General features: G+C 53.6%; 1 protein-coding gene across 4 annotated transcripts in view; it reads right to left on the reverse strand.

The window, feature by feature from the left end:
• Positions 1–21,766: 21,766 nt before the first annotated feature.
• Positions 21,767–23,705, reverse strand: part of MED12 (mediator complex subunit 12) — a 74,517-nt gene continuing 72,578 nt past the window's right edge. For 3 of the 4 annotated variants that reach the window (XM_075007410.1, XM_075007408.1, XM_075007407.1), the window contains exon 44: positions 21,768–22,887. In XM_075007410.1, the coding sequence (XP_074863511.1) occupies positions 22,844–22,887 (44 nt within the window). In that variant the 3' untranslated portion in view covers positions 21,768–22,843. Of the gene's footprint in view, positions 22,888–23,705 lie in introns of all 4 variants that reach the window. The other variant, XM_075007409.1, reaches the window with a different exon arrangement.

Below are 23,705 nucleotides of genomic sequence, written 5' to 3' on the forward strand. Positions count from 1 at the left end.
CGCGTGCACGGCGGGCGGGAGCGCGCGTTCCGCAACCCTTTCGTCTGCGCGCGCGGCCGGCCCCAGCCGCCAGTGACCCCCCCTCCCCGCCAGGCACCTGCCGCCGCTGCACGGCCCCTCCCCCCGCCAACCCCCCCCTCCCCTCCCCCGCCAAAACCCCCTCCCTCGCACAGCCCCCGCCCGTCACCCCTCCCCCGCCAAACCCGCTCCCCCACACAGCCCCCTGCCCATCACCCCTCCCCCCCTCAGCCTCCAGCCACCCCTGCACAGCCCCCTCCCGCCTCAACTCCCCACCAGCCACCCCTCCCCCTCCACTGCCCCTCCTGCCCCCACAACCTAGCACCACCACCCCAACTGCCCTGCCATTGGACGTCATGGGCCGGCACCCACTGTCCCCCTTTCCTGCCAGTCCCTCCTGCCACCAGCTGGCACCCAGCGCCCTCCAAGGCACTTCCCCCACCAGACAGTCCGCCCGGAAACCGGCCCTTAAACACTGCTCCCAGACCTCCCTTCCGCAGGCCTCACGCTGCTGACCCCGTCCACCGACCTCTTAGGTGCCCCCCTCCCCTCCCCTCCCCTCCAGCCACCACCCCATTGCTGCTGGGCCAGTGCCCCCTACACAGCCCCCACACCATCCAGTCCCCCTACCCCGACATAGTTCTCTGCGCCCTCCCTCCACAACTGCCCTGCCCACACAGCGCCCTCTCACTTCCAGCTTCCCACCCATGGCTACCCATACCAGCCCTCCCCCCACATCAGCCACCCCCTCCCTTCCCCACCACCCCCCATACCTCCCCCCTGCACCCAACAGACACCCACATCTCCTATCCCATCACTGCCTACAAAGCCCCCCCCCGTACCAATCAGCCCCCCAGAGCCCTCAAGCACTGTCCCAGACCTCCCCCTGCAGGCCTACCCCCAGGTCACCCCTACACATCCCCTCCAGCAGCAAGCCCCCCAAAACACTCGTGCTCATGACATAGTAGATCACTTCCTGCCACTCCCATTGGCCAGGGATGGTGACATACAGGCACCAGGAGCTGCCACAGCCACCCAGGTAAATAAAGGGTGTGGTGGCCCACCGGGGTGAACCCTGGTGAGCCATGTTCAGCCCACGGGCCGCTTACTGCCCACCTGTGCTGTAGAGGCTACCTCAAGCCAACGCCGTCACCAGCAGTCCCTGCTTCTGACCTCCCGCGGGCTCCCTCCCTCCAGACAATGCAAGTGGCCTTAGCTTCTCTGCTTCCTGAAGGACCTGCTGGAGCTGGGCTGCTCCTCTGGGCCCATGCAGTGAAAGTCCAGCTGTGTGCAGACCTGATGGCTGACAGCACTCAGGGACCAAAGTTCAGAGATCACTGTGAGCTGGTGCAAAGGCGCTTTGGGCGCACTTGGCTTTGCATGGCTGCTGTCTCGATTAGCCCATTGTCACCCTGGCTTGGGACATGTACTTGAGGTAAAATGAGGGGCCTGGCGGGTGCCCACAAACACAAATATTCCTGCACTGGGGATCCTTGTGGCAGTTCCACTGAGGACACTAACTCACACTCTCCACTCCCTACAACCTATTCACTGCTTCTTGCACTACTCTACCACTCATGTCTGCAGGGCCAGAATCCCTCATGGCAAAACAGGTCTATGAGTGCTCCCTTGACCTTTGCATGTACCCAGTGCACCCTGTGCCTCCCCACTTCCTCCCAAATGTATCCCCATTCACCGCCTCCTGCATCCAGGAGTCCAGCACCCCGACCTGCTTGACTTTCATTCCAGGTCCAGATTCCTGGGCACCTTCTTTCTGTTATGTTGCAACTCTGAAAATGTCAATGCTGGTCACCAGTGATACAAAAGCACAACGGCCCTGTCTGCAGCTCCTGTATGCAGCAGAGATGAGCTGATTGAGTCAGTGGGGAAGGACCCACTCATCTTTGCAGAGCACAGCCTCAGGAAATCCCTATGCCCCCATCCATATGAGCCAAGAGCAGCCCAAGCATTGATGGGTGAGCAGCACGGACGGGTACCTAACAACAGGTGCACACTGATCTCTAGCCTGTCCTCCCCGCCACTTCTCAACTCTGCTGATGTCCCCAGGAACATGTGGGAGCAGAAAGTACTGATAAGTATTTCTGGGACCAGCAGAGCAGGCTGGAGAGACGTTGACTTTGAGGGGCAGCCTGGACTCACCTCCCTGAATGTACCAATGGAATCCTTGTCGCCCCGGCTCCATCTTAGTCCCTGCCTGCAAAGACCTTATTATGACATTAGCTTCCTCCACATCATTAGCCACTTGGATTCTACTCAGAAGTTTCTGAGCCCCAATTTCCATTAGCTCCTAGAGCCGGGTGTGCTGCTCCAGCAATTCCCTATGGCTGGGGAGGCAGCGTCTGACTCTTCAGTCAGTGGCAATGCTAATAGGGACAATCCCATCCCACAGGGACAGCTGCTAAGGAAGAAGCAGCAAGTAGATTCCAGCCCTCTAGACCTGCAAACCAGAGGAGTGCTCCTGCTCTGGAGAGCAAGTGCTGGCAAGGCCCTGGGGTCACTCTCACCTGGCAGGTGTGTTCTCCTCTCTCAGGCCTAGGCAAGAGCAGGAGGAGAGCAGGGAATCCAGAGGGAGAAGTGCGTCTCTGGAGCCGTACGAGACACTGGAGCAAGACAGCTGGGCTTTCCAGCACCCAGGCAGAGTCAAATGTGGCTCTCCATCAACTTCTGCCAGCTCACCCACATGTCGCACATAGGAGTCTACTGCTGGCTACAGGTGAGCAAGCCACAGAACCAGCTCCTCAATTTGCCTGGGGATTTGTGCTCCTGGAGCCAACACCTGCAGGTCAAAGCCAGAGAATGCTCCTTAGAAGCACTTGATGGGATGCCCCACCTGCCCTCAGGCCCTCACAGCATGTCTCAAGCTATTTAAAGGCAGCGCCGTCCTGACCCCTCCACCAGTTCCTATGCAGTAAGTGCCCAGACTGGATATGCCCATGCAGAGGGGTGGGGAAATACACATGGTCACAGTATCAGTCAGCAGCCGTTTTCCCAGTGTCCCCCGCCGCAGGTGCTGGATGGAAGTAGGGCTCACAGACTGCTAACAGCCCAGGTGCAGAACCGCCTCCACAAAGCTGAGACACGACCTAGGCATAACACCTGGGGACTTGGTGTGAAAGACAGGTGGCAGCCCTGACAATGTCTCCAACAGAACCATCCCTAAGCAATGCAGCCAAGGCCACCGGGTTCCCCAGCAAATGAACCACCAGCCTCTGTGGAGTTGGGGCCTGAGCTACCCCAGGCAGTATCAATGTCGGCCTCAAGCCCCTGGCAACCCTCTGCACAGAGACTGCCCTCCTCCAACCCACACAGGTGAAAACAAAGTCAAGGGGGATGCTCTCTGTCCCCCTCCCCTGACCTCAGTGCCAGCCAATTCAACTGTCCCTCCCACCAGGCTGTAGCATGAGGGGGTCTCTGAGTAATACAGCCACAGGAAAGGCCCTCGCCCCTGCCTGTGACAGCAAAGAAAGGCAAAGGTGGCCTGGTGTGATGTTATCAGATTTGTACAATACATATAAAACCATTTCTGTAACCACTGTATTAAGTTTGTACCAAACCTCATGCCAGGTGGACCAAACGAGGTGTCAAATGAAAGCTGCTGATTTTCTAATTCTGTTTATGCTACTTGTACGTCTGTGCCAGGAGTGTGTGTGCACACAGCTGTAGCTATTAGCGCCATACCTGTATCAGAAATGTTTTAGAACCGAGGATCGCAATGGGAGGTGTAGTCTCTGCCCAGCCAGGAAGACTGGCCTAAACAAAGGTTCAGACTTCAAGCCACAGCTCAAGAATTTGTCTGAGACATGTCATCTGGGAATTGGCAAAGGGCAGGTGACGGTAAGCATGTAACTCTCCATTGCCTACCTGACTACAAAAGGGTTTCACCCGCTACTTGACAAGTCTATAAAGATGACCCTGGCTGTGGCCATCTTTGTCCTTACTCCCCAAACCAATGCTCTCAGCCTCCATCTGGGGAGCAGTTTGCTACAACATCTATGCTGCAAACTAAGCCTTGATTGGTAAGAGCTAATTTCATCCCCATCCTATTATATGTATAGTTGGAATTCCTGTGGCACCTTATAGACTAACATATTTTGGAGCATAAGATTTTGTGGGCAAAAACCCGCTTACTTTGCATTTATCACCATTAAAATTCATCTGCCATTTTGTTGCCCAGTCACCTAGTTTTGAGAGAGCCTTTTGAAGCTCTTCACAGTCTCCTTTGGACTTCATTATCTTGACCAGTTTTCTTAACATCTGCAAATATTGCCACACTTGTTTGTGAATCATGTGCCTCATGGGCACAGACACGGTTGCCCACCAATGTTGAAGACATTGGCAGTGTAGCCTGGCGTTCTGCACCACATAAGTGGTGGCAGTATGTGACCCATCAACTGTAAGCAAGTTGTTATTTGCGCTGTAGGGCTGGGAGCAAGAACATTGATTAGAGACTGAATGCTGTAGAAACTGAGTGGTAGATATACTCTCGCTATTGTAGAGTTGAAATGGGCCCTTATAAATTCTATGTTCTGTGTGGACTTGGTTGTTGATTTTGTAGGTTGATAAGACCGAGTGATTGGAACATTTTCAAGGTGACAGATATCATCCAAAGGACATCTGAAGGTGAACAACCTTTCAGTAGACAATCGTCTACATATGGAAATATTATGACATCTAGATGATGGAGATAGGCTGATACTACTGAGAGGGTCTTTGAGAAAACCCTGTGCGCTGTAGAGAGGCCGAAGGGTCATAACCTGTAGTGAAAATGCTCTGTGCTCAGGGTGAACTGTAGAAAACACCTGTGGCAGGGTGAATAGTTAAGTGGAAATATGCATTCTCTAGGTCGAGGGTTGCGAACCAGTCTCCGCTGTCCAGCATGGTGATTATGGATGCAGTCATAACCATCTTGAAACGTTGTTTGCACAGGTAGTGATTTAGTGCCCTTAGGTCCAGAATGAGTCTCCATCCCCACGTCTTTTGCTGTCAGGAAGTATCAGGAATAGAATCCCCTCCTGCTGAATATGTGAGGTACTCGCTCTAGAGCTCCTATGGCAGGGAGATGATCGACCTCCTGTTTCAACAGAACCTCATGAGAGGGGTCCCTGAAGAGGGATGGGTGGGGGGTATGGTAACCAGACATTCCTTCTCTATGGCCGCGTAGTTCTGCTCATGGGGCAGCAGCTTCTTGCTTAGGTACACGACGGGGTGTTTCTCCCCCTTGTCGTTCACCTGCATAAGCACAGCCCCCAGCCCCACGTCTAAGGCATCAGTGAACACCAGGAAGGGTTTGTCAAAGTCTGGATTTGCCGGCACTGGGGCCCTGACCAGAGCCTCCTTCACCGCGCAGAGGGCCTCCTGGCACTGCTCGGTCCAGACCACCTTGTCAGGCTTTCCCTTTTTACACAGCTCCGTGAGGGGGGCTGCGATGGACCTAAAGTGGGGCACAAACCTCCGGTAGTACCCCGCCATCCCAATGAAGGCCTGGACCTGCTTCTTAGTCTGGGGTGTTGGCCAATCTCTGACAGCCTCCACTTTAGCTGGCTCCGGCTTTATGCAGCCACTGCCCACCTTGTGGCCCAGGTAGGTCACCTAAGCCATCCCCACATTGCACTTCCCTGCCTTGATAGTCAGCCTGGCCTTCTGGAGTCGGTCCAGCACCCGCTTGCCCTGGGACACATGGTCCTCCCACATCTGGCTGAAGATGCAAATGTCGTCCATGTAAGCCAGGGCAAAGCTCTCCATCCCTTTCAGTAGCTGGTCCACCAGGCGCTGGAAGGTAGCGGCTGCCCCCTTGAGACCGAAGGGCAGGACCAGGAACTAGTAGAGCCCCACAGGGGTGATGAAAGCTGACTTGAGCCGGGCATCTTTGTCTAATGGCACTTGCCAGTACCCCTTGGTGAGGTATATGGTGGTGAGGTAACGGGCTCCCCCCAGCATGTCTAAAAGGTCATCAGGCCTGGGCATGGGGTAGGCGTCCAATACAATGATGGCATTAAGCTTGCGATAATCCACACAAAACCGAACAGACCCATCTTTTTTAGGGACTATCACCACGGGAGAGGGCCAGGCCCTGGAGGAGGTTTGGATCACCCCCAGAGCCAGCATGTCTTCAACCTCCCACTCTATGTCCTGAGCCGTCTTCCCTGTGGCTCTGAATGGCACACACTTGATAGGGGCATGGGTGCCTGTCTCTATTTGGTGGACAGCCAGGTCAGTGCATCCGGGTCTGTCCGAGAACAGCTGTTGGTGCGAATGCAGCACCTCCTTGATCTCTGTCTGCTGGGCAGGGGTCAGCTGGTCTGAGAGGGGAACAGACTCCAGCAAGGAGCCGGCTCTAGTCCCTGTGAGCAAATCCACCAAGGGATCATCCCCCTGCCCCTCCCAGTGTCTGCACATGGCCAGCACCAAGTTCTGTCTGTCCCAGTAAGGTTTCATCATGTTCACATGATAGACCCGGTAGCTGTGGGCCCGGTTCGACAGTTCCACCACATAGTTCACCTCATTCAGCTGTTTGACGACCTTGAAGGGCCCATCCCAGGCCACTTGCAGCTTGTTCCGTCGCACGGGTACAAGAACCATCACTTGGTCCCCGGTGGCATAGGCTCGGGCCCGGGCCCGGGCGTTACGGTCATACCAGACCGTTTGCTTCCTTTAGGCCATGGAGAGGTTCTCCCTGGCCAGGCCCATGAGCTCGGTGAGTTTTTCCTGGAAGGTCAGTACATACTGTACCACTGACTCCCCTTCAGGAGAGGCCGTCCCCTCCCACTCTTCTCTGAGCAAGTCCAAGGGTCCCCGTACCCTCCTTCCGTACAGCAGCTCAAACGGGGAAAATCCCGTGGATTCCTGGGGCACCTCCCTGTACGCAAACAGCAGGTGGGGTAAGTACTTGTCCCAGTCATGGGGGTATTGATTCATGAAGGTTCTCAGCATCTACTTTAGAGTCCCACTGAACCTCTCCACCAGCCCATTGGTCTGTGGGTGGTAGGCTGTGGCCCAGGTGTGCCGGACCCCACACTTGTCCCACAAGCTTTGCAGCAGGGCCAACATGAAGTTGGACCCCTGATCTGTGAGGACCTCCTTGGGGAACCCCACTCTGCTGAAAATGGACAGCAGTGTATCTGCCACGGTGTCAGCGTCAACAGAGGTCAAGGCCACTGCTTCAGGGTATCGCATGGCAAAATCTACCACCACCAAAATATATTTCTTCCCCGAACGCGTTGCCTTGCTGAAGGGTCCCACTATGTCCATAGCCACTTTCTGGAAAGGCTCCTCTATGACGGTCAGTGGCCTCAGGGCAGCTTTCCCCTTGTCCCGGGTCTTCCCCACCCTCTGGCAGGGATCGCAGGACAGGCAATATAGACAGACCGCTGCAGAGATCCCTGGCCAAGAAAAGTTCTGTAACAACCTTTCCCTGGTGCGGTGGATCCCCTGGTGTCCTGCAAGCGGGACATCATGGGCTAGGTGAAGGAATCTGTGCCGGTACTTTTGGGGAACCACCAGTTGCCTCTGGACCTTCCATGGCTCCGCTTTGCGTCTGGGAGCCCATTCCCGGTGCAGGAATCCCTTTTCCCACAGGAATCTCTCCCTGCAGCCCTCCCCCAGCTGGGGAGCTGGGTTGAGACTGGCCAGTTCCCTCAGCTTCTGCAAGGAGGGGTCTCTCTGCTGCTCTGCCTGGAACTCTTTGGCCAGGGCAGGGGCGGAAGCCACTTCCCCATCCCTGCTCGCTCCAACACCACTGGCCTGTGAGATCTGGTTTTTGGGGGCCCCCTTTCTCTCAGGGTTGGCCCCTGTGGCTTCTGTGGCTTTGGCTGGGCCTGTGCCCCCAAATCTGGGGAACGCACCTGTCGTTTTCTTTGGCTACGGGTCAGGACCAGGGCACGAGGGCGTTTACCTGGCCAGTTCTCCAGGTCACCCGCCATCAGTACATCCGCTGGCAAATGGCTGTGCACGCCCACCTCCTTGGGCCCTTCCTTATCCCCCCATTTCAGGTGCACCCTCGCCACGGGCACCTTGAAAGGGGTCCCATCAATTCCTGTTACCGTCAGGTGGGAATTGGGTATCATGCGGCCCGGTGCCACCACCCCGGGTCGGGCCAGCGTCACGTCACCGCCTGTGTCCCAGAACCCCGTGACCTTTCTCCCGTCTGCCTCAAGGGGTGTGAGACACTTGCTCCACAGAGGCATTGCCGCCCCCACTCTGTAAACTGACCTCTGAGCATTTGGGTCCCCTGAGGAGCTGGTCTGTGGGGCGGACTCGGCCCAATCCGAGTACCCACTGTCAGCACCACCCGCCTTGGCCGCCAGCCCCTCTGGCTTCCGGGACTCCACCCAGTTGACTCCATGACCCTCCGGCCTGCTCAACCTGTCTGGGAGCTTGGGGCACTTGGCTGATCTATGACCCTTTCACCCACAGCGATAACAGCCCAGGTCTTGTTGTGTCCCTCAGGCCCGCTGCTCTGTCCAGGCTCTGCTTGGCTCTCTGGGGGGTGGGTGGCCAGCCCCTCTTTCCTGGGCTCGCCCAAGAGGTGGTCCCCTCTGTCGTATGGTCAGGAACCGATCTCTCCAGGACTCCCTCTCTTTCCGGGACTCCCTCTCTTTGTGGGGCTCACTTTCAAACACGGCCCGGCTGTTTCTGAAGTCATCTGCCAGTTTCTCTGCATTGTGTGAATCCCCTGGCCTCCGGTCCATGAGCCACACCCTCAGGTCAGGTGAGCACATCTCGTAGAATCGCTCCAGGACCGCCAGCTCGACCAGGTCCTTTACGGACTGGGCTCCCATCCCAAACACCCACTTCCGGTAGTATTGCCTCAGGCGGGAGGCCGCATCTACATAGGTTTCCTTTGCCTCTTCTGCGCCTCCTGGAACCTCTTCTAGTACATCTCCAGAGTCAGCCCAAACTTATGCAGCAGGGCCTGTTTGACCCGTTCATAGTCCCCAGGCTGCAGCCCCTCCAGCTGGCTGAGCACCGCTGCGGCCTTCTGGCCCAGCAAGGGGGTGAGGTGTCGGAGCCATTCGGCTGGGGGAACCTCGTGCAGCTCACAGGCTTGCTCAAAGGCTGTAAGGAACTCATCCATGTCCCCTGGGTCCTGACACTGGGCCAGCATGTGCGTCTCCAAGTGACTGGCTACCCCGAGCCACCTGGCCCTCGCCCCGCTTACCGCAGCTGGGGCCTCTTGGCGTCTCGCCTCCGCCACGGCCCACTCGTGTTCCCGCTCTCGCTCTCTCTCCTCCCGCTGTCTCTCTTGTAGCTGGCGCTCGTGCTCGTGCTCTCTGTCCCGTTCCTGGCGCTCATGTTCACGCTCTCTTTCCTGTTCCTGGCGCTCACGTTCCCTCTGCCGTTCCTGGGCTTCCAGGTCCTTTAATCTCACCTCGAGCTCCAGCCGTCGCAGCTCTGTGGCGGGGGACTCTGCCCGCGATGGACCACCGCTAGCTGAGCGCGACCTGGCGGGCACCGTGTCTGTCTGACGGCGTCGAGCCCCCGCTCCTGTTGGAGAGTCCGAAACGCTTCCCAAGGGTGACCGGCCACTTTCTGCCAGGACAGGATCTGCCCCTCCGGATCGGTCATTCTCTTCCAGCTGGGTGATCAGCTGGGCCTTGGTCGCCTTCCCCAGGGTCAGGCCCCTCTCTCTGCACATCCCTGCTAGCTCTGCCTTCAGGAGTTGGGTATAATCCATCTCCCCACTGTCTCCCGGGGCATCCACTCCCCAGCAGCAGCTGCAGGAATTGCTCTGGTCCCCTCTGGCTCTTGTGAGGCCCCTTCCTTCTTTTGCGCTCCGTCAGCCACTGCTGGGAGCTCATCCGTGGGTGCAGTGCATCCCACTCCTGACACCAGTGTGATGGGGTTCAGGGGTCCCCATGCACTGCACCCCGTCTGCTGGCAGGAGTGACTCTCACTCAGCAGGTAGAAAGAGAAGTTACTCACCGTAGTAACGGTGGTTCTTCGAGATGTGTCCCCGTGGGTGCTCCACAATAGGTGACGGCTTGGCCGGCGCCGCAGATCGGATCTTCCAAGCAGTTTCTGCCGGACCGCACATGCGCCGGCGCGCGCCGCTCCCTGGCGCGCTCCTGGCCATGTGCGCGATCCGGTCCCCGCCAGTTCCTCGACCAACCGCCTCGGGTGCCCCTGCAAAACACTAACAGAGATCCGAAGCAGGGAGGATGGGCGGGAAGTGGAGCACCCACGGGGACACATCTCGAAGAACCACTGTTACTACGGTGAGTAACTTCTCTTTCTTCTTCGAGTGTCCCCGTGGGTGCTCCACAATAGGTGACTACCCAGCAGTAACCCAAGATAGGTGGTGGGTAATCGGATTAAGTGCAGCTGGTCCCCGAGAGGACCGCTGCGGAGAGACGGGTATCCTCTTGGAATACCCTGTGAAGGGCGTAATGCTTGGCGAAGGTGTCGTAGGATGACCAGGTCGCCGCTCTGCAAATGTCTTTCAATGCAACGCCCTTGAAAAAGGCTGTTGATGCTGCCACCGCCCTGGTGGAATGAGCCCTGGGAGTGGCCGACAAAGGAGTCTTTTTGAGCTCGTAGCACATTTTTATGCAGGATACAATGTGCTTTGAAATTCTCTGCGATGAGAGACCTTCTCCTTTTGATTTGGGAGCGAGGGAGACTAGGAGTCTATCCGTTTTCCGGAAGGACTTGGTCCTGTCTACGTAGAAGGCTAGCGCCCTCCTCATGTCCAGGAGGTGTAGGCGCGCCTCTTCGCTGGAGGTATGAGGCTTTGGATAAAACGAGGGTAGAACAATAGGTTCATTGATGTGAAACTCGGAAGAAACTTTGGGAACAAAGGCTGGATGCACCCGTATGGTTACCGCCTCCTTGGAAAAGACAGTGCAGGGTGGCGTTGCCATGACTGCCGCAAGCTCGCTCACCCGACGAGCTGACGTAATTGCAAGAAGAAAGGTCGTCTTTATTGTAAGGAGGCGAAGGGGAACCGTGGCCAAGGGCTCGAGCGGTGGTCCCATGAGTGTGGTAAGCATCAGGTCCAAGCTCCACGAGGGTGGAATCGGTTTCCGAGGGGGGTAGAGGTTTACCAACCCTTTGAGGAACCTGGTAACCATAGGGTGGGCGAACACCGTGTGCCCCCCATCCTCATGTCTGAACGCCGAGATGGCGGCAAGGTGGACCTTTAACGAGGATAGCGAGAGTCCTGCTCTCTTGAGGTCCAGTAAATACTCTAGAATTGTAGGTATAGGCACCGAAAGGGGGGCCAGCTGCTTGGTAGAACACCAAGCCGTGAAGCGAGTCCATTTTTGTTTGTAGGTTTTCCTAGTGGAAGTCCTCCTGCTACTTTCTAGGACTTGCTGTACTTCCACTGTGCATGTGCTCTCTAGGGAGCTGAGCCATGGATTAGCCACGCTTGCAGTCGCAGGCTTTGGGGGTGCGGGTGCACTATGGACCCCTGGGTTTGCGTGAGCAGATCCGGCGCCACCGGAAGAGGCATCGGTGGGCGGTCCGACATGCGCAGGAGTAGGGGGAACCATTGTTGGCAATCCCACGTTGGGACTATCAGGATCATCCGAGCCTTTTCTCTCCTGGCTTTTTGCAGAACCTTGTGGATCAGCACTGCGGGGGGAAACGCGTAAAGCAGGGGGCCCCCCCACGGGATCGCGAACGCGTCCCCCAGGGATCCCCGGCCCAGCCCTGCTCTGGAGGAGTATCATGGGCACTGTTTGTTGTGCTGAGTGGCAAACAGATCTATTTGGGGAAACCCCCATGCGTGGAAAATCGGCCGTAGTAGATCGGGACGGATCTGCCACTCGTGGGTGAGCGCAAAACGCCTGCTCAACTGGTCTGCCTTCACGTTGTGCATGCCCGGCAAGTATGAGGCTCTCAGGATTATATCGTGGGCGATGCACCAGTTCCATAGGCGGATTGCTTCCGCGCATAAGGTACGGGATCGAGCTCCTCCTTGCCTGTTTATGTAAAACATGGTGGAGGTATTGTCCGTACTGATCCCGACGACTTTGCCTCGTATACGGTCTCGAAAGTGTTTGCAGGCGTTGAACACTGCTCTGAGCTCTAGAACATTGATATGTAGAGACTGTTCCGTGGGTGACCACAGTCCTTGAGCCACCTCTTCGCCCATGTGCGCTCCCCACCCTATGAGGGAGGCATCCGTAGTGAGGAAAACCGATATTTGCGGCTGATGGAAGGGTACCCCTGTTAGCAAGTTCCCGGGGTTTACCCACCATTGCAGGGATTCGCGCACCCCAGGTGAGGGCGACACCACCCTGTGAACGGTGTGTACTGCCGGCTTGTATACACTTGCCAGCCAGTGTTGCATGCTGAGCATGTGCAACCTGGCGTTCTGTACCACAAACGTCGCCGCTGCCATGTGGCCCAGCAGCTGCAAGCACGTCAAGACCGGCACTGTAGGGCTGAAGGTGATGACCTGCACGAGGGAACCGATGGCTCGAAAGCGAGCCTCTGGTAGGTATACTCTCGCCGAGACCGAGTTTATGCGAGCCCCTATGAACTCTATGTCCTGTGAGGGGTCTATCTTTGATTTTGCCAGATTGATAACCAGGCCAAGTGAGGAGAACGTGTTTGCTGTGACGCGTATCATGCGGAGGACCTCCCTTTTCGAGGTCCCTTTGAGCAGGCAGTCGTCCAGATACGGGAAGATAAACACCCCCTGTCTGTGCAGGTAGGCTGACACCACTGCCAAGGTCTTGGTGAAGACTCTGGGGGCCGAGGAAAGGCCAAACGGTAGGACCTTGTATTGGAAGTGTTCGTTGCCCACCATGAACTGGAGAAAACGCCGGTGAGCCGGATGGATGGTTATGTGGAAGTACGCGTCTTGTAGATCGAGGGCTGCGAACCAGTCTCCATCGTCCAGTGCTGTAAGGATGGAGGCAATCGTGATCATCCGAAAACGTTGCTTGCGTAGATACCTGTTGAGGCCACGAAGGTCTAAGATGGGCCTCCAGCCTCCTGTCTTTTTCTCCGTCAGGAAATACCGAGAGTAGAACCCTTTCCCTTGCAGTTGCTCCGGCACCTTCTCCACCGCCCCTAAGAACTCGAGGTGGGCCACCTCCTGCCTGAGCCTGGCTACATGGGAGGCCTCCTGAGGGTGGGGCTTGGGCGGGGGTCGCGGCGGCGGGAGCGACTGGAAGGGGATGGCGTACCCCGTGGCTATGATCTCCAGCACCCATTTGTCTGTGGTGATCCTTTGCCACTGGTCGTAGAATGGTCGGAGGCGATGGTGAAAAAGCCGTTTCGGATGATCTTGTGCAATGGTGGTGATGGCGCAGCCCTGGATCTGTATGTCAAACTTGTGGCCTTTGGCCCCGCCCCGAGGACGGACGGCCCTGTTGTGAGCGTCGCCTGGGGGTTCTGTACTGCTGGTGCTGCTGATGCCGCCCTTGCTCGTAACCCCTGTGATACTGGGGGCGCTGTTGCTGGTACTGGTACCGCCTTTGCTGTGGGTAGTACCTTTTCTTTGAGTATAGAGGGGTGTAAATCCCCAGGGTCCTGAGTGTGGCTCTTGAATCTTTACTGGAATGAAGGACCGAGTCAGTTGATTCAGCAAAGAAGGGAAGGTCGACTATCTTCGCTTGCAGATCTCTCGGTATACCCGAGGTCTGGAGCCAGGACTCCCGTCGCATCACCACTGCAGTTGCTGTGGAACGTGCTGCCGTGTCCGCAACGTCCAAAGCAATCTGGACTTCCATCCTCGCAGCCGCGTAGCCCTCTTGCACTATGGCCTTGAGGACCGGCTTTTTGTCCTCTGGAAGCGAGTCCATGAGGGAAGTTAATCTGGCATAGTTGTCAAAATTATGGTTCGCCAAGTGCGCTGCGTAATTTGCCATGCGCAACGTTAAGGTGGAGGAGGAGTAGACCTTTCTGCCGAACAGCTCTAGCTTCTTGGCATCTCTGTCCGTTCCCCCTGTTTTAAATTGAGATGTTTTTAGTCTTTGTTGCGAGGACTCTACCACCAAGGAGTTTGGCTGGGGGTGGCTAAACAAGAACTCCATGCCCTTCGCCGGCACGAAGTATTTCTTATCCGCTCTCTTTTGAACAGGCGGAATAGTTGCAGGGGTCTGCCATATGGTAGTGGCGGACTCCAAGAGCGCTTCATCAAGCGGTATTGCTACTCTGGAGGAGGCCGGGGAGCTCAAATTTTTAAGGAGCTTATGATGTTTCTCTTGCACTTGTGCTGTCTGGATGCCTTGCGTGAAAGCTACCCTCTTAAACAGCTCCTGAAACTGTTTGAGATCGTCCTTAGGATGGACGTCCCCTAAGGCCGTGGCCTCATCCGGGGAGGAAAACAAGGAACCGCTGGGGTACATTTCTTTGGACCCTTCCGGTTCTTGATGGTGATGGTGCGCCCTCTCGCTGGAGGTATGCGAGGGAAAATCTCGTGGGTCTACGGCCAGTCCCCCCTGGGACGTTTGAGTCTCTGTCCCCGATCGCGATTGCCCTCGGGGGTACGAGGTAGTATGTGGGGATCTTTCCCTGGTAGATTGCCGATGGTGTTCATGCCCCGCGTGGTAGGGACGACCATGGCAGTATAGGCACTGTTCCTGGGAAGGTGACCTTGACCATTCCCTTTGCACATACCCTCTGTGTCTGGGAGAGGGGGATCGTCGAGACACTGGAGAGAGCGATTTTGCATAATAGTCCAGCGTTTCAAATCCCAGGAAGGGTGAGGGTGGTGCCAGCCATGGGGAGGCTGATTGCAGGAAAGGAGAAGGGGGCTCCGGGTAGGCTATGGGGGACCCCTGCCTTCTGGTTGGAGTCTGCAACATGAGCGGAGGGCTGTGAGAAAAGAGCTCCACAGCCCTGTCTGGAGAGGGGCTGCAGTGCCTTCTTTTGTGTGCAGCCTTTCCCCTCCCTAAGGGAGGTAACTCCGCCCCCTGATGGGCGGGGGATCCCGGCCCCGTCGGCACCGTGCTAGGCACGCTCGAAGGCGGTGCCGCACGTGCGGAATGCTTCTGTGCCTGCAGGCTAGGTGCCTGCACGCTCTGCACCGCCGGTTCCCTGGGGGTCGGTGCCGCTGCCTGCGGTGCCGCCGGTACCGGCGCTTGCTTAGCCACCGCCCTGCCTGCGGTGCGGGGCGGCTGGCTGATCATCGGAGGCTGAGCCGCTTCCACGTGGCTCTCCGTGCCGCCGCCGATCAGCTGTTGCTGCGGCTGGGGGCTGCTTGCTCCTCCCGTCCTGCTCACCGTTGCTGCCGGCAGGGATCGGGTTGGAGAAACTCTCCTCCGTTTTTGCGCTGATGGAGTGAGGGAGGCAGCTTTTCTTCTAAGGGCCCCGGAGGGTCCCTCCTGCTGCGGCCGCTCCGGCACGTCTGGTTGGAGGGCCTTGTCAAGAAGCAGCAGTTTAATCCTCATCTCCCTGTCTCTCCGTGCTCTTGTTGTTAATTTTGCACAGAAGGCGCATTTTTGTGCCACATGGGACTCCCCCAGGCACCTTATGCAGAGACTGTGCCCATCGGACACTGGCATCACCTCTCGGCAGGACTCACATTTTTTAAAGCCTGAGGAGGACATTGTTGGTGAGTCTTTGAGTTTGTTTATGGGTACTTAGCACCCTCTTTGTGCTGTTTCCCCGTCCGATGGCCTGCCTCAGCAGGAGGGCTGATGGCCCTAGCTCCCGGCCTCCGGCGCTTGTTACTGGGACTGGCTTGAGCTGTCCCTCCGTAGCTTGTTTGTTGTTTGTTTTTTTTTTGTTTTTTTTTTCACAAAATAACAACCGGCTACTTATGGTAGCCTAAATAACTGAAAACTTTAAAGAGAAAACAATTAAAGTCGTTGAATACGCTATGTGGCTTTAGCCTAGTCGGATTCCGTCTGCAGCCGACGGCGGTTGAGAGGAACTGGCGGGGACCGGATCACGCACATGGCCAGGAGCGCGCCAGGGAGCGGCGCGCGCCGGCGCATGCGCGGTCCGGCAGAAACTGCTTGGAAGATCCGATCTGCGGCGCCGGCCAAGCCGTCACCTATTGTGGAGCACCCACGGGGACACTCGAAGAAGAACAGGAGGTTTATTAGGCAACAGAGACCCAGTTTCTCATAGAAGCACCAGTACAGCAGTCAGAGACAGTCCTTCCAACCCGTCCTGGGGAGAAGACCCCGAGGGGTGCCCCCTCTGGGGTGTAGCTTTCCCCTTCCTCAGGCTGGCTGCCTTCCAGCTCCCTCTCCCACTAGCTGCCAACTGCTGCTCCCGATTCAAAACCAGCTCGGCTCCTCCCTCCTCTTTGGTCAGGACTGAGGTGTTACCTGCCAGCCTAGGTTATAGCCCCAGGGTCATCCTTAGCCACTGGGAGCTACTCTGCTGGTCTCCCACATCCAGCCTGAGTCTCACACATGCACTCCCCCAACTCCATCATAGTGCCCTTAGGTCCAGAATGAGTCTCCATCCCCACATCTTTTGCTGTGAGGAAGTATCAGGAATAGAATCCCCTCCTGCTGAATTTGTGAGGTACTCACTCTAGAGCTCCTATGGCAAGGAGATGATCGACCTCCTGTTTCAACAGAACCTCATGAGAGGGGTCCCTGAAGAGGGATGGGTGGGGCGTATGGTAAGTGGAATAGTGCGGAATGTGACGGTATAACCTGTGGAAACTGTTTCCAGTACCCATTTGTCAGTGGTGATATTGGACCATAGTAGGTAGAAGGGGCATAATCAATGGTAGAAAAGATGCTGAGCTAGTGGTTCATGCGGGACAAGCGATAGTGTGGCACAGACCTCAGCTGAGAAGTCAAAGCTGCTGTCTTGCAGCTTGCACAGATGGATTACGCTACTGTTGGCTGCATCTTCTAGCTGTCCTGTGAGGTTGTCGAGTTTGATCATAATTCCTCTTTTGGTGTGGTTGTTGCTGATAGGATAGTTGTAGTGCCTCTGACACGGACAGTATCTTTTTCGTCTCTATGGAGGGGTGTACCTGCGCAAAGTTCTGAGCGTTGTTCGAGAGTCCTTGCTCGAGTGCAGGACAGCGTCTGTAGTCTCAGCAAACAAACAATTTATTTTTATCGAACAGTGGATCCTCACCTTTAGTTTGCAATTCCTTAGGTACGCCTGAAGATTGGAGCCAGGACATCCGTCTCACAACCACAGCTGTTGCCATGGAAGGTGCAGCAGGATCAGCTCCATCCAAAGCTATTTAGACTCCTGTGCAACAAGCTGCATAACCTTCCCGGACAATGGCCTTAAGGATAGGTTTCTTAGAATCTGGTAAGTGATCCGTGAGTGCTGTTAACTTTGTATAGTTATCAAAATTATGATTAGACAAATAAGCTGTGTAATTAGCCAAGTACAATAGTAAAGTGGATGAAGCATAGACCTGTCTCCCAAATACATCTAGTCTCTTAGGCTATGTCTACACTAGCCAAAAACTTCGAAATGGCCATGCAAATAGCCATTTCGAAGTTTACTAATGAAGCGCTGAAATACATATTCAGCGCCTCATTAGCATGTGGGTGGCTGCAGCACTTTGAAATTGCCATGGCTCGCTGTCGCATGGCTCATCCAGACGGGGCTCCTCTTCGAAAGGACCCCGCCTACTGCGAAGTCCCCTTATTCCCATCTGCTCATAGGAATAAGGGGACTTCGAAGTAGCCGGGGTCCTTTCAAAAAGGAGCCCTGTCTGGATGAGCCACGTCAATTTCGAAGTGCCGCGGCCGCCCGCATGCTAATGAGGCGCTGAATATGTATTTCAGCACTTCATTAGTAAACTTCGAAATGGCCATTTGCATGCCCATTTCGAAATTTTTGGCTAGTGCAGACACGGCCTTAGTGCCTTTCTTGGAGATGGCTGATTTGTAGTGTGGCACATTGGACCTCTGCTGAGATGACTCTACCACCAGCAAATTTGTTTAGGGGTGGTTAAACAGAAATTCCATGCCCTTAGATGGTACACAATACTTTTTGTCTGATCTCTTATTAATGGCCAGAATGGAGGCAGGAGTCTACCAAATGTTGTTTGCTGCTTCCATTACAGCATCATCTAGTGGGATAGCAATCTTGCATGATGTTGGGAGTCTCAGACTTTTTAGAAGTTTATGTTGTTTTTCTGGGACTTCTGCAATTTGGATGTCTTGACTTTGGACCATCCTTTTAAAAAAGTCCTAAAATTGCCTTGAATTGTCTGGTGGGGAAACGTCACTGTAATAACAGCTTCATCAGGGGACAAGGAGGAGACATCTGTATGGTAAGTCTTCATTTGCTCCTCCATATGCTCTTCTGGTTTATCTCCCATCGCTTCCGATGGGAGGGCTGTTTCAGACTGTGCCCATAGTGGGCTGAGTTGTGAAAGTGGTGCTGGAGGGGTTCGTGAATGCCTGTGTGCCAGCTGTGAATCAGGAAATATATCGCTAGACCTGCTGTAGTAGTGGTGGTGCTGATGATTATCTCTGTATTGGTGAGTATGAGGGTAACAACAGAGGTGAGCATCTGGGGAGGAGAGAGAGAGTGCCTCCTACGTGCATGATGATGATAGGAATACAGCAGGTAGGAAAGTCTGTAAGATGGTGGAGGTGAAGAAGATGTCCGATGGGTATAGCTGAGAGCATGGTATGGTTGCTCCAGAAAGAATGAGGGTGGCTCAGAAACAGTGACAGTGACCACATGGATTGCTGGATGGCTGACAATATGACAGGAGGGGAACAAGGAGATAGAAGTGACTGAGGAGGAAAAGTAGCCAGGATGACTGACTCAGATGATGGACTACAGTGCCGAGTCTTAGCCTGTGCCTTCCTCAGTTCCTGCTGCGATTCGGTGCCCACCAGTGCTGTCTCCAGTGCCAGAGGAGTTGGTGCAGGTAAATCCGGTGCCACAACTTTTGGTGTGGGTTCACTCACCATAGTGCCAGGGGCACAATGTGCAGTGCTGGTGTAGGCTGCCTCGGTGCCAAGGAGTCTTTAGTTGTCGGCGCTGATGAAATCTGGGAGTCTTTCAGTTCTGAGCGAGATTTGTATGGTGGAACCAGCACTACTGAGTTCTTTGTCTGAGGCTGTTTGTCCTCCTTAACAAGTGAGGGATCTCAGCTCTCAACGCTACTCGTCTTGCCACCAGATAAAAGGGGCAAAGATCGAGTGGGAGATAACTTCCTTTTCTTATGGCCATTGGCAAGACTGATGGAGCTGTTCGGCCCTTCTGACTCACTCACATGCCCTTATGGGTTGATTGATCAGAGCTGTCAGGTTGAAGGGCTTTCTCAAAAAGAATTAGTCTCATTTCTTTATCTATCTGTGCTCTCGCTATGAGCTCAGAACAATGTGGGCATTTGTGAGGCACATGAGACTCTCCTAGGCAGTGTATGCATTGTGAATGACTGTCCAAATCCGGCATTGTCTTCCAGCAAGAAACACACTTCTTAAAACCCGTTGCTGGCATTCTGAACAACAATTTACAAAAAAAGAAATACTGACTATCCGGACTACTGCTATCACTACTCTCTTCTACACAAATTAATAACTAACAACAAAGATCAATTTCCAGACGTGCTACTGAGGAGCACAGGAGAAGTCTGTCTGAAGCTGAGGGTGGTTGAGAGGAACTGGCTCAGACCAAATTGTGCACATGACCAAAAGCATGCGAAGGGCCCAGCGCGCTCCTGCACACTTGAGGTCCAGCCACCAACTGCTCTGAAAACCTCCAGTCTGTGGTGACAGGGCCAGGCCAAGGCCAAGGCCTGATGTGGAGCACCCATGGGGACCACTCAAAGAACCAACCCACACTTCCTTAATTTACGGGCAAGGGTATTGTGGGACACTGTATCAAAAACTTTGCTAAAGTCAAGGTATGTCACATCCATTGACTTCCCCATGTCCACTGAGCCAGTTATCTCATCACAGAAGCTAATCAGACTGGTCAGGCACAACTTACCCTTGGTGAATCTATGCTGACTACTCTTGATCACTTTCCCCTTCTTCCAAGTGCTCCAAAATGGATTCCTTGAGGATCCCCTCCATGATTTTTCCAGGGACCGAGGTAAGGCTGACCGGTCTGTAGTTCCCTGGATTGTCCTTCTTTCCTTTTTTAAAGATGGGCACTACATTTGCCTTTTTCCAGTCATCGGCGATCTCTCCCGATCGCCACAAGTTTTTAAAGATAATGGCCAAAGGCTCTGCAATGACATCTGTCAATTCCCTCAGTACCCTTGGATTTATTAAATCTGGACCCATGGATTTGTGTACCACTAGCTTTTCTAAGTAGCTCTTAACTTGTTCTTCCCCACTGAGGGCTGCCCACCTCCTTCCCATACTGTTTTGCCTAGTGCCGTAGCTTAGGAACTGATCATGTCTGTGAAGATGGAGGCAAAAAGTAAGCATTGAGAAAGCACTGAGTACTTCAGCTTTTCCTAAATCATCTGTCACTAGGTTACCTCCCTCATCCAGTAACAGCCCCACACGCTTTCTGATCACCCTTCTATTGTCAACATGCCTGTAAAAACCTTTTGTTACCCTTCACATTTCTTGCTAGCTGCAGTTCCAATTGTGCTTTCAATTTCCTGATTACTCCCTAGCATTGTCCAGCAATATATTTATACTCCTCATAAGTCATCTATCCAAGTTTCCACTTCTTATATGCATCCTTTTTGAGTTTGAGCTCGCCAAGAATTTCCCTGTTAAGTCAAGCTGCTTGCCTACCATTTTAGCTTTTCTTACTGCACATTAGGATGGTTTGTTCCTGTCCTTGAATAAGACTTCTTTAAAATACTGCCAGTTCTCCTGAACACCTTTCCTTTCCATATCCATTTCCCAAGGGATCCTGCCTATCAGTTCTCTCAGGGAGTCGAAGTCTGCTCTTTTGAAATCAAGAGTCTGTATTTTACTGCTCACCTTTCTCCCTTTTGTCAAGATCCTGAAATCTACCATCTCACAGTCACTGCAGCCCAGGTTGCCACCCACTCCTACGTCTCCAACTAGTTCTTCCCTGTTTGTGAGCAGCCGGCCAATTTGCTGGACCACAGGAGGTCAATATTGTCTAGCACATTAGCAACACTTCCGCTGCTTATTGGGCTCTGAGAAGACATGTAGGAGTAAATTACAGAGAAATAACAGCACCGAACACTGAGAGCAAGAACTGGTGGCTATAAATAAACTCTATGGGACCAGAGGGAACTTGGCCACATACATAATAAGTAGACCTCAGGCTAACTAAAATCACGCCAGACCATGGATGTTGCCAGACCAGAATGTGTGGGACTAGGGAGGTTCAATCTGTACCTGCTTCTGAGTCACTGGTAGTCAAGATAACTTTCTCTATGACCTAACAGCTAAAGCATAAGTGGGAGCATTAGTTGGTGTTTGCTACAGACCAGCAAGTCACAGAAGGGAACAGAATGATCACCTCCTTATACATCAATGTAATTGATCTGATGAAGTGGGTCTGTTCCACGAAAGCTCATCACTGAATAAATAATTTAGTTAGTCTTTAAAGTGCTACATTTCTGCTGCTTTGTCTCCTTATACATCTGTTTATAATGTGTAGGGGAAATCCATGAATGACATATGCTGGAGGTCTCAGGCCACCTGTACTAAAACATCCTTGAAATTTCTAGGCATTATAGATGACAAATTTCCTAACTCAAGAACTTTTGCTATCAACAGGGAAAAAATCTAGGTCAGACCTTTTCCTAGCAGATAACAAGGAACTTATCACAGAACTAAAGGTTAATAGAAGTACAGGTACAAGAGATCATATTTTGATGACATTTATATTGTGCAAGCAGTATAAAGGCCAGAGCAGTTATTAAGTGGTGCTTTTGCAGGGCTAACTGCACAAAGCTGAAAACAATGATCTGCCAGATCAGATGGGAGGAGGAATGTTATCCGAAAAATGTGAATGATAATTGGGAATCATTTAGGAATGACTTACTAGGAACACAAAGGAAAGGATATGGTGGATAAACAAAAAAAAAAAAAGATTGGGGGGAAGTGAAGGCAGCTGTACAATTTTTTTTTAAAAGACAGACACATGAAAGAAAGGGGGAATGAAAAGTAATGAATACAAATCAGAAGCAAGGAATTGCAGAAAATTGATAAGGGATGTCAACAAATACAAGCAGAGTTAAGGGGAATAAAAATATAACAGGAACAAACAGAATATGGACAATGGCATCGGTCCATTGCTACATGGAAATGACAGAATTATCAACAGGATCCAGAAAAGGCAGACGTTCAGCTACCAACTCATGAGCAGAGAGAGGACAGACCTGAGCAACACACGCATGCAAGACGTGAGGCCTGTTCCTCCCAGGCAGGTGAGGACGAACTCTGCACTTATTTAGGGGCAGGAGAGGGGCAGACAACTCTTCTGAAGAAGAGCAAGGAACGTGGTATGCAGAGCTTACTGGACCCTGTACAGGAGTAGGTCAGGGCAGGCCCTGTGGGAATGCCAGAGAATTGGGAAAGGAGCACTCTGGGGACATGGGGCTCAGACTCTGAACAGACACACATCCCTTTTGCAAAGTAAGCTCTCTCTGTATTTGTCGGAGGGTATCTGCAATACAGGGTTTCGTCTGGTATAAATAAAGTACAAAATCTTACAATGTCATAATCATTGTTTTAACAAAAATACTAAAAACTTAGTAAAAACTGAAACCAAAGGGGTAGGGGAGACTACCAATCACAGGGATCTCCAAAAACCTTTGTAGAAACCAGAGTAAAAACATTTTCTCTTTGTGATAAAAATCATTCCCTCCCCTCCAAGAAGGGCAGCTGCAGAACACGGTGCCTGGTCAGGCACCCCACAGGTAGGGGAGTTGGGGACAGCCCCCATTCAGGAAGGCTGTATCCAGTCCACAGTGATGTCTCCCTCCTGGATCAGGCCCAAGTGCCATGGCTCAGTAGCGTCCAAATGGGTTGTTGTTCTGCTGTGGCTGTGTATCTGTTTAGATCAAACACAGAGTCAGACAATCACAAGGTATTGCATACAGCATGTGATGCTCTGCTCAGCTCTGGCACTGACTACGAGTTAAGATAGCAGCAGTACCAGCAAAATTCCACATGCTTCTAGAAAGGCAGGAGTCATGTGTCAAACGCTGCTTTCCACACCTGCCTGCTCAACTCTGCACAGCTCCTTGGTGTGCAACAGCTCCGGAACGAGAAGGCACTGAAAGAAAGCAAGCAGCTGCCCAGATGATGGGGGTGGGAGCTGAATTCCTTTCTGGTCTTTTCTCCCTTAAACTAATTCCTTGCAGTGTCACCACCAGCCCACGTGGGTGCACAGGACAAGTTGCACTAGGTAAAAGAACTCCCCTGGAGTCCCCACCAGTCACCTGACCTGAAGAGAACTTGGGAACTTCAACAGTGCAGAATTCACAGGCTCACATCAACCAGGTGCGCATCTTCAGCACTCATAGACGACACTGCTTCTACTGGCTATGCAAGTGCAAATCAAGGTGCTGACATGAGAGCAGCTGACTGCAGAGGCCTGCCTCAAACATCACGCCAGCTTGGATGCTCTGGCTGATCACCTTCAGATGCAGTGTGCTCCAGGACTGCCTGCTGACTACAGGATGCACTAGCCTCACAGGGACAGAGTTCCATGACTTGGTTTAGCATAGGGGTAAAAGTAACATATTTCTTACAGGTACTGTCATTTTGCAACCCCAGGGTGGTGGTGGGGGGGTAGTTAGGTTGCACTATGACATGAGATGGAATGCAGGGGGGCTCAGGGCAGCAGGTGGGGGACACAAGAATCAG

The sequence above is a fragment of the Carettochelys insculpta genome, chromosome 13, assembly GCF_033958435.1.
Source record: "Carettochelys insculpta isolate YL-2023 chromosome 13, ASM3395843v1, whole genome shotgun sequence".
Taxonomy (NCBI): domain Eukaryota; kingdom Metazoa; phylum Chordata; order Testudines; family Carettochelyidae; genus Carettochelys; species Carettochelys insculpta.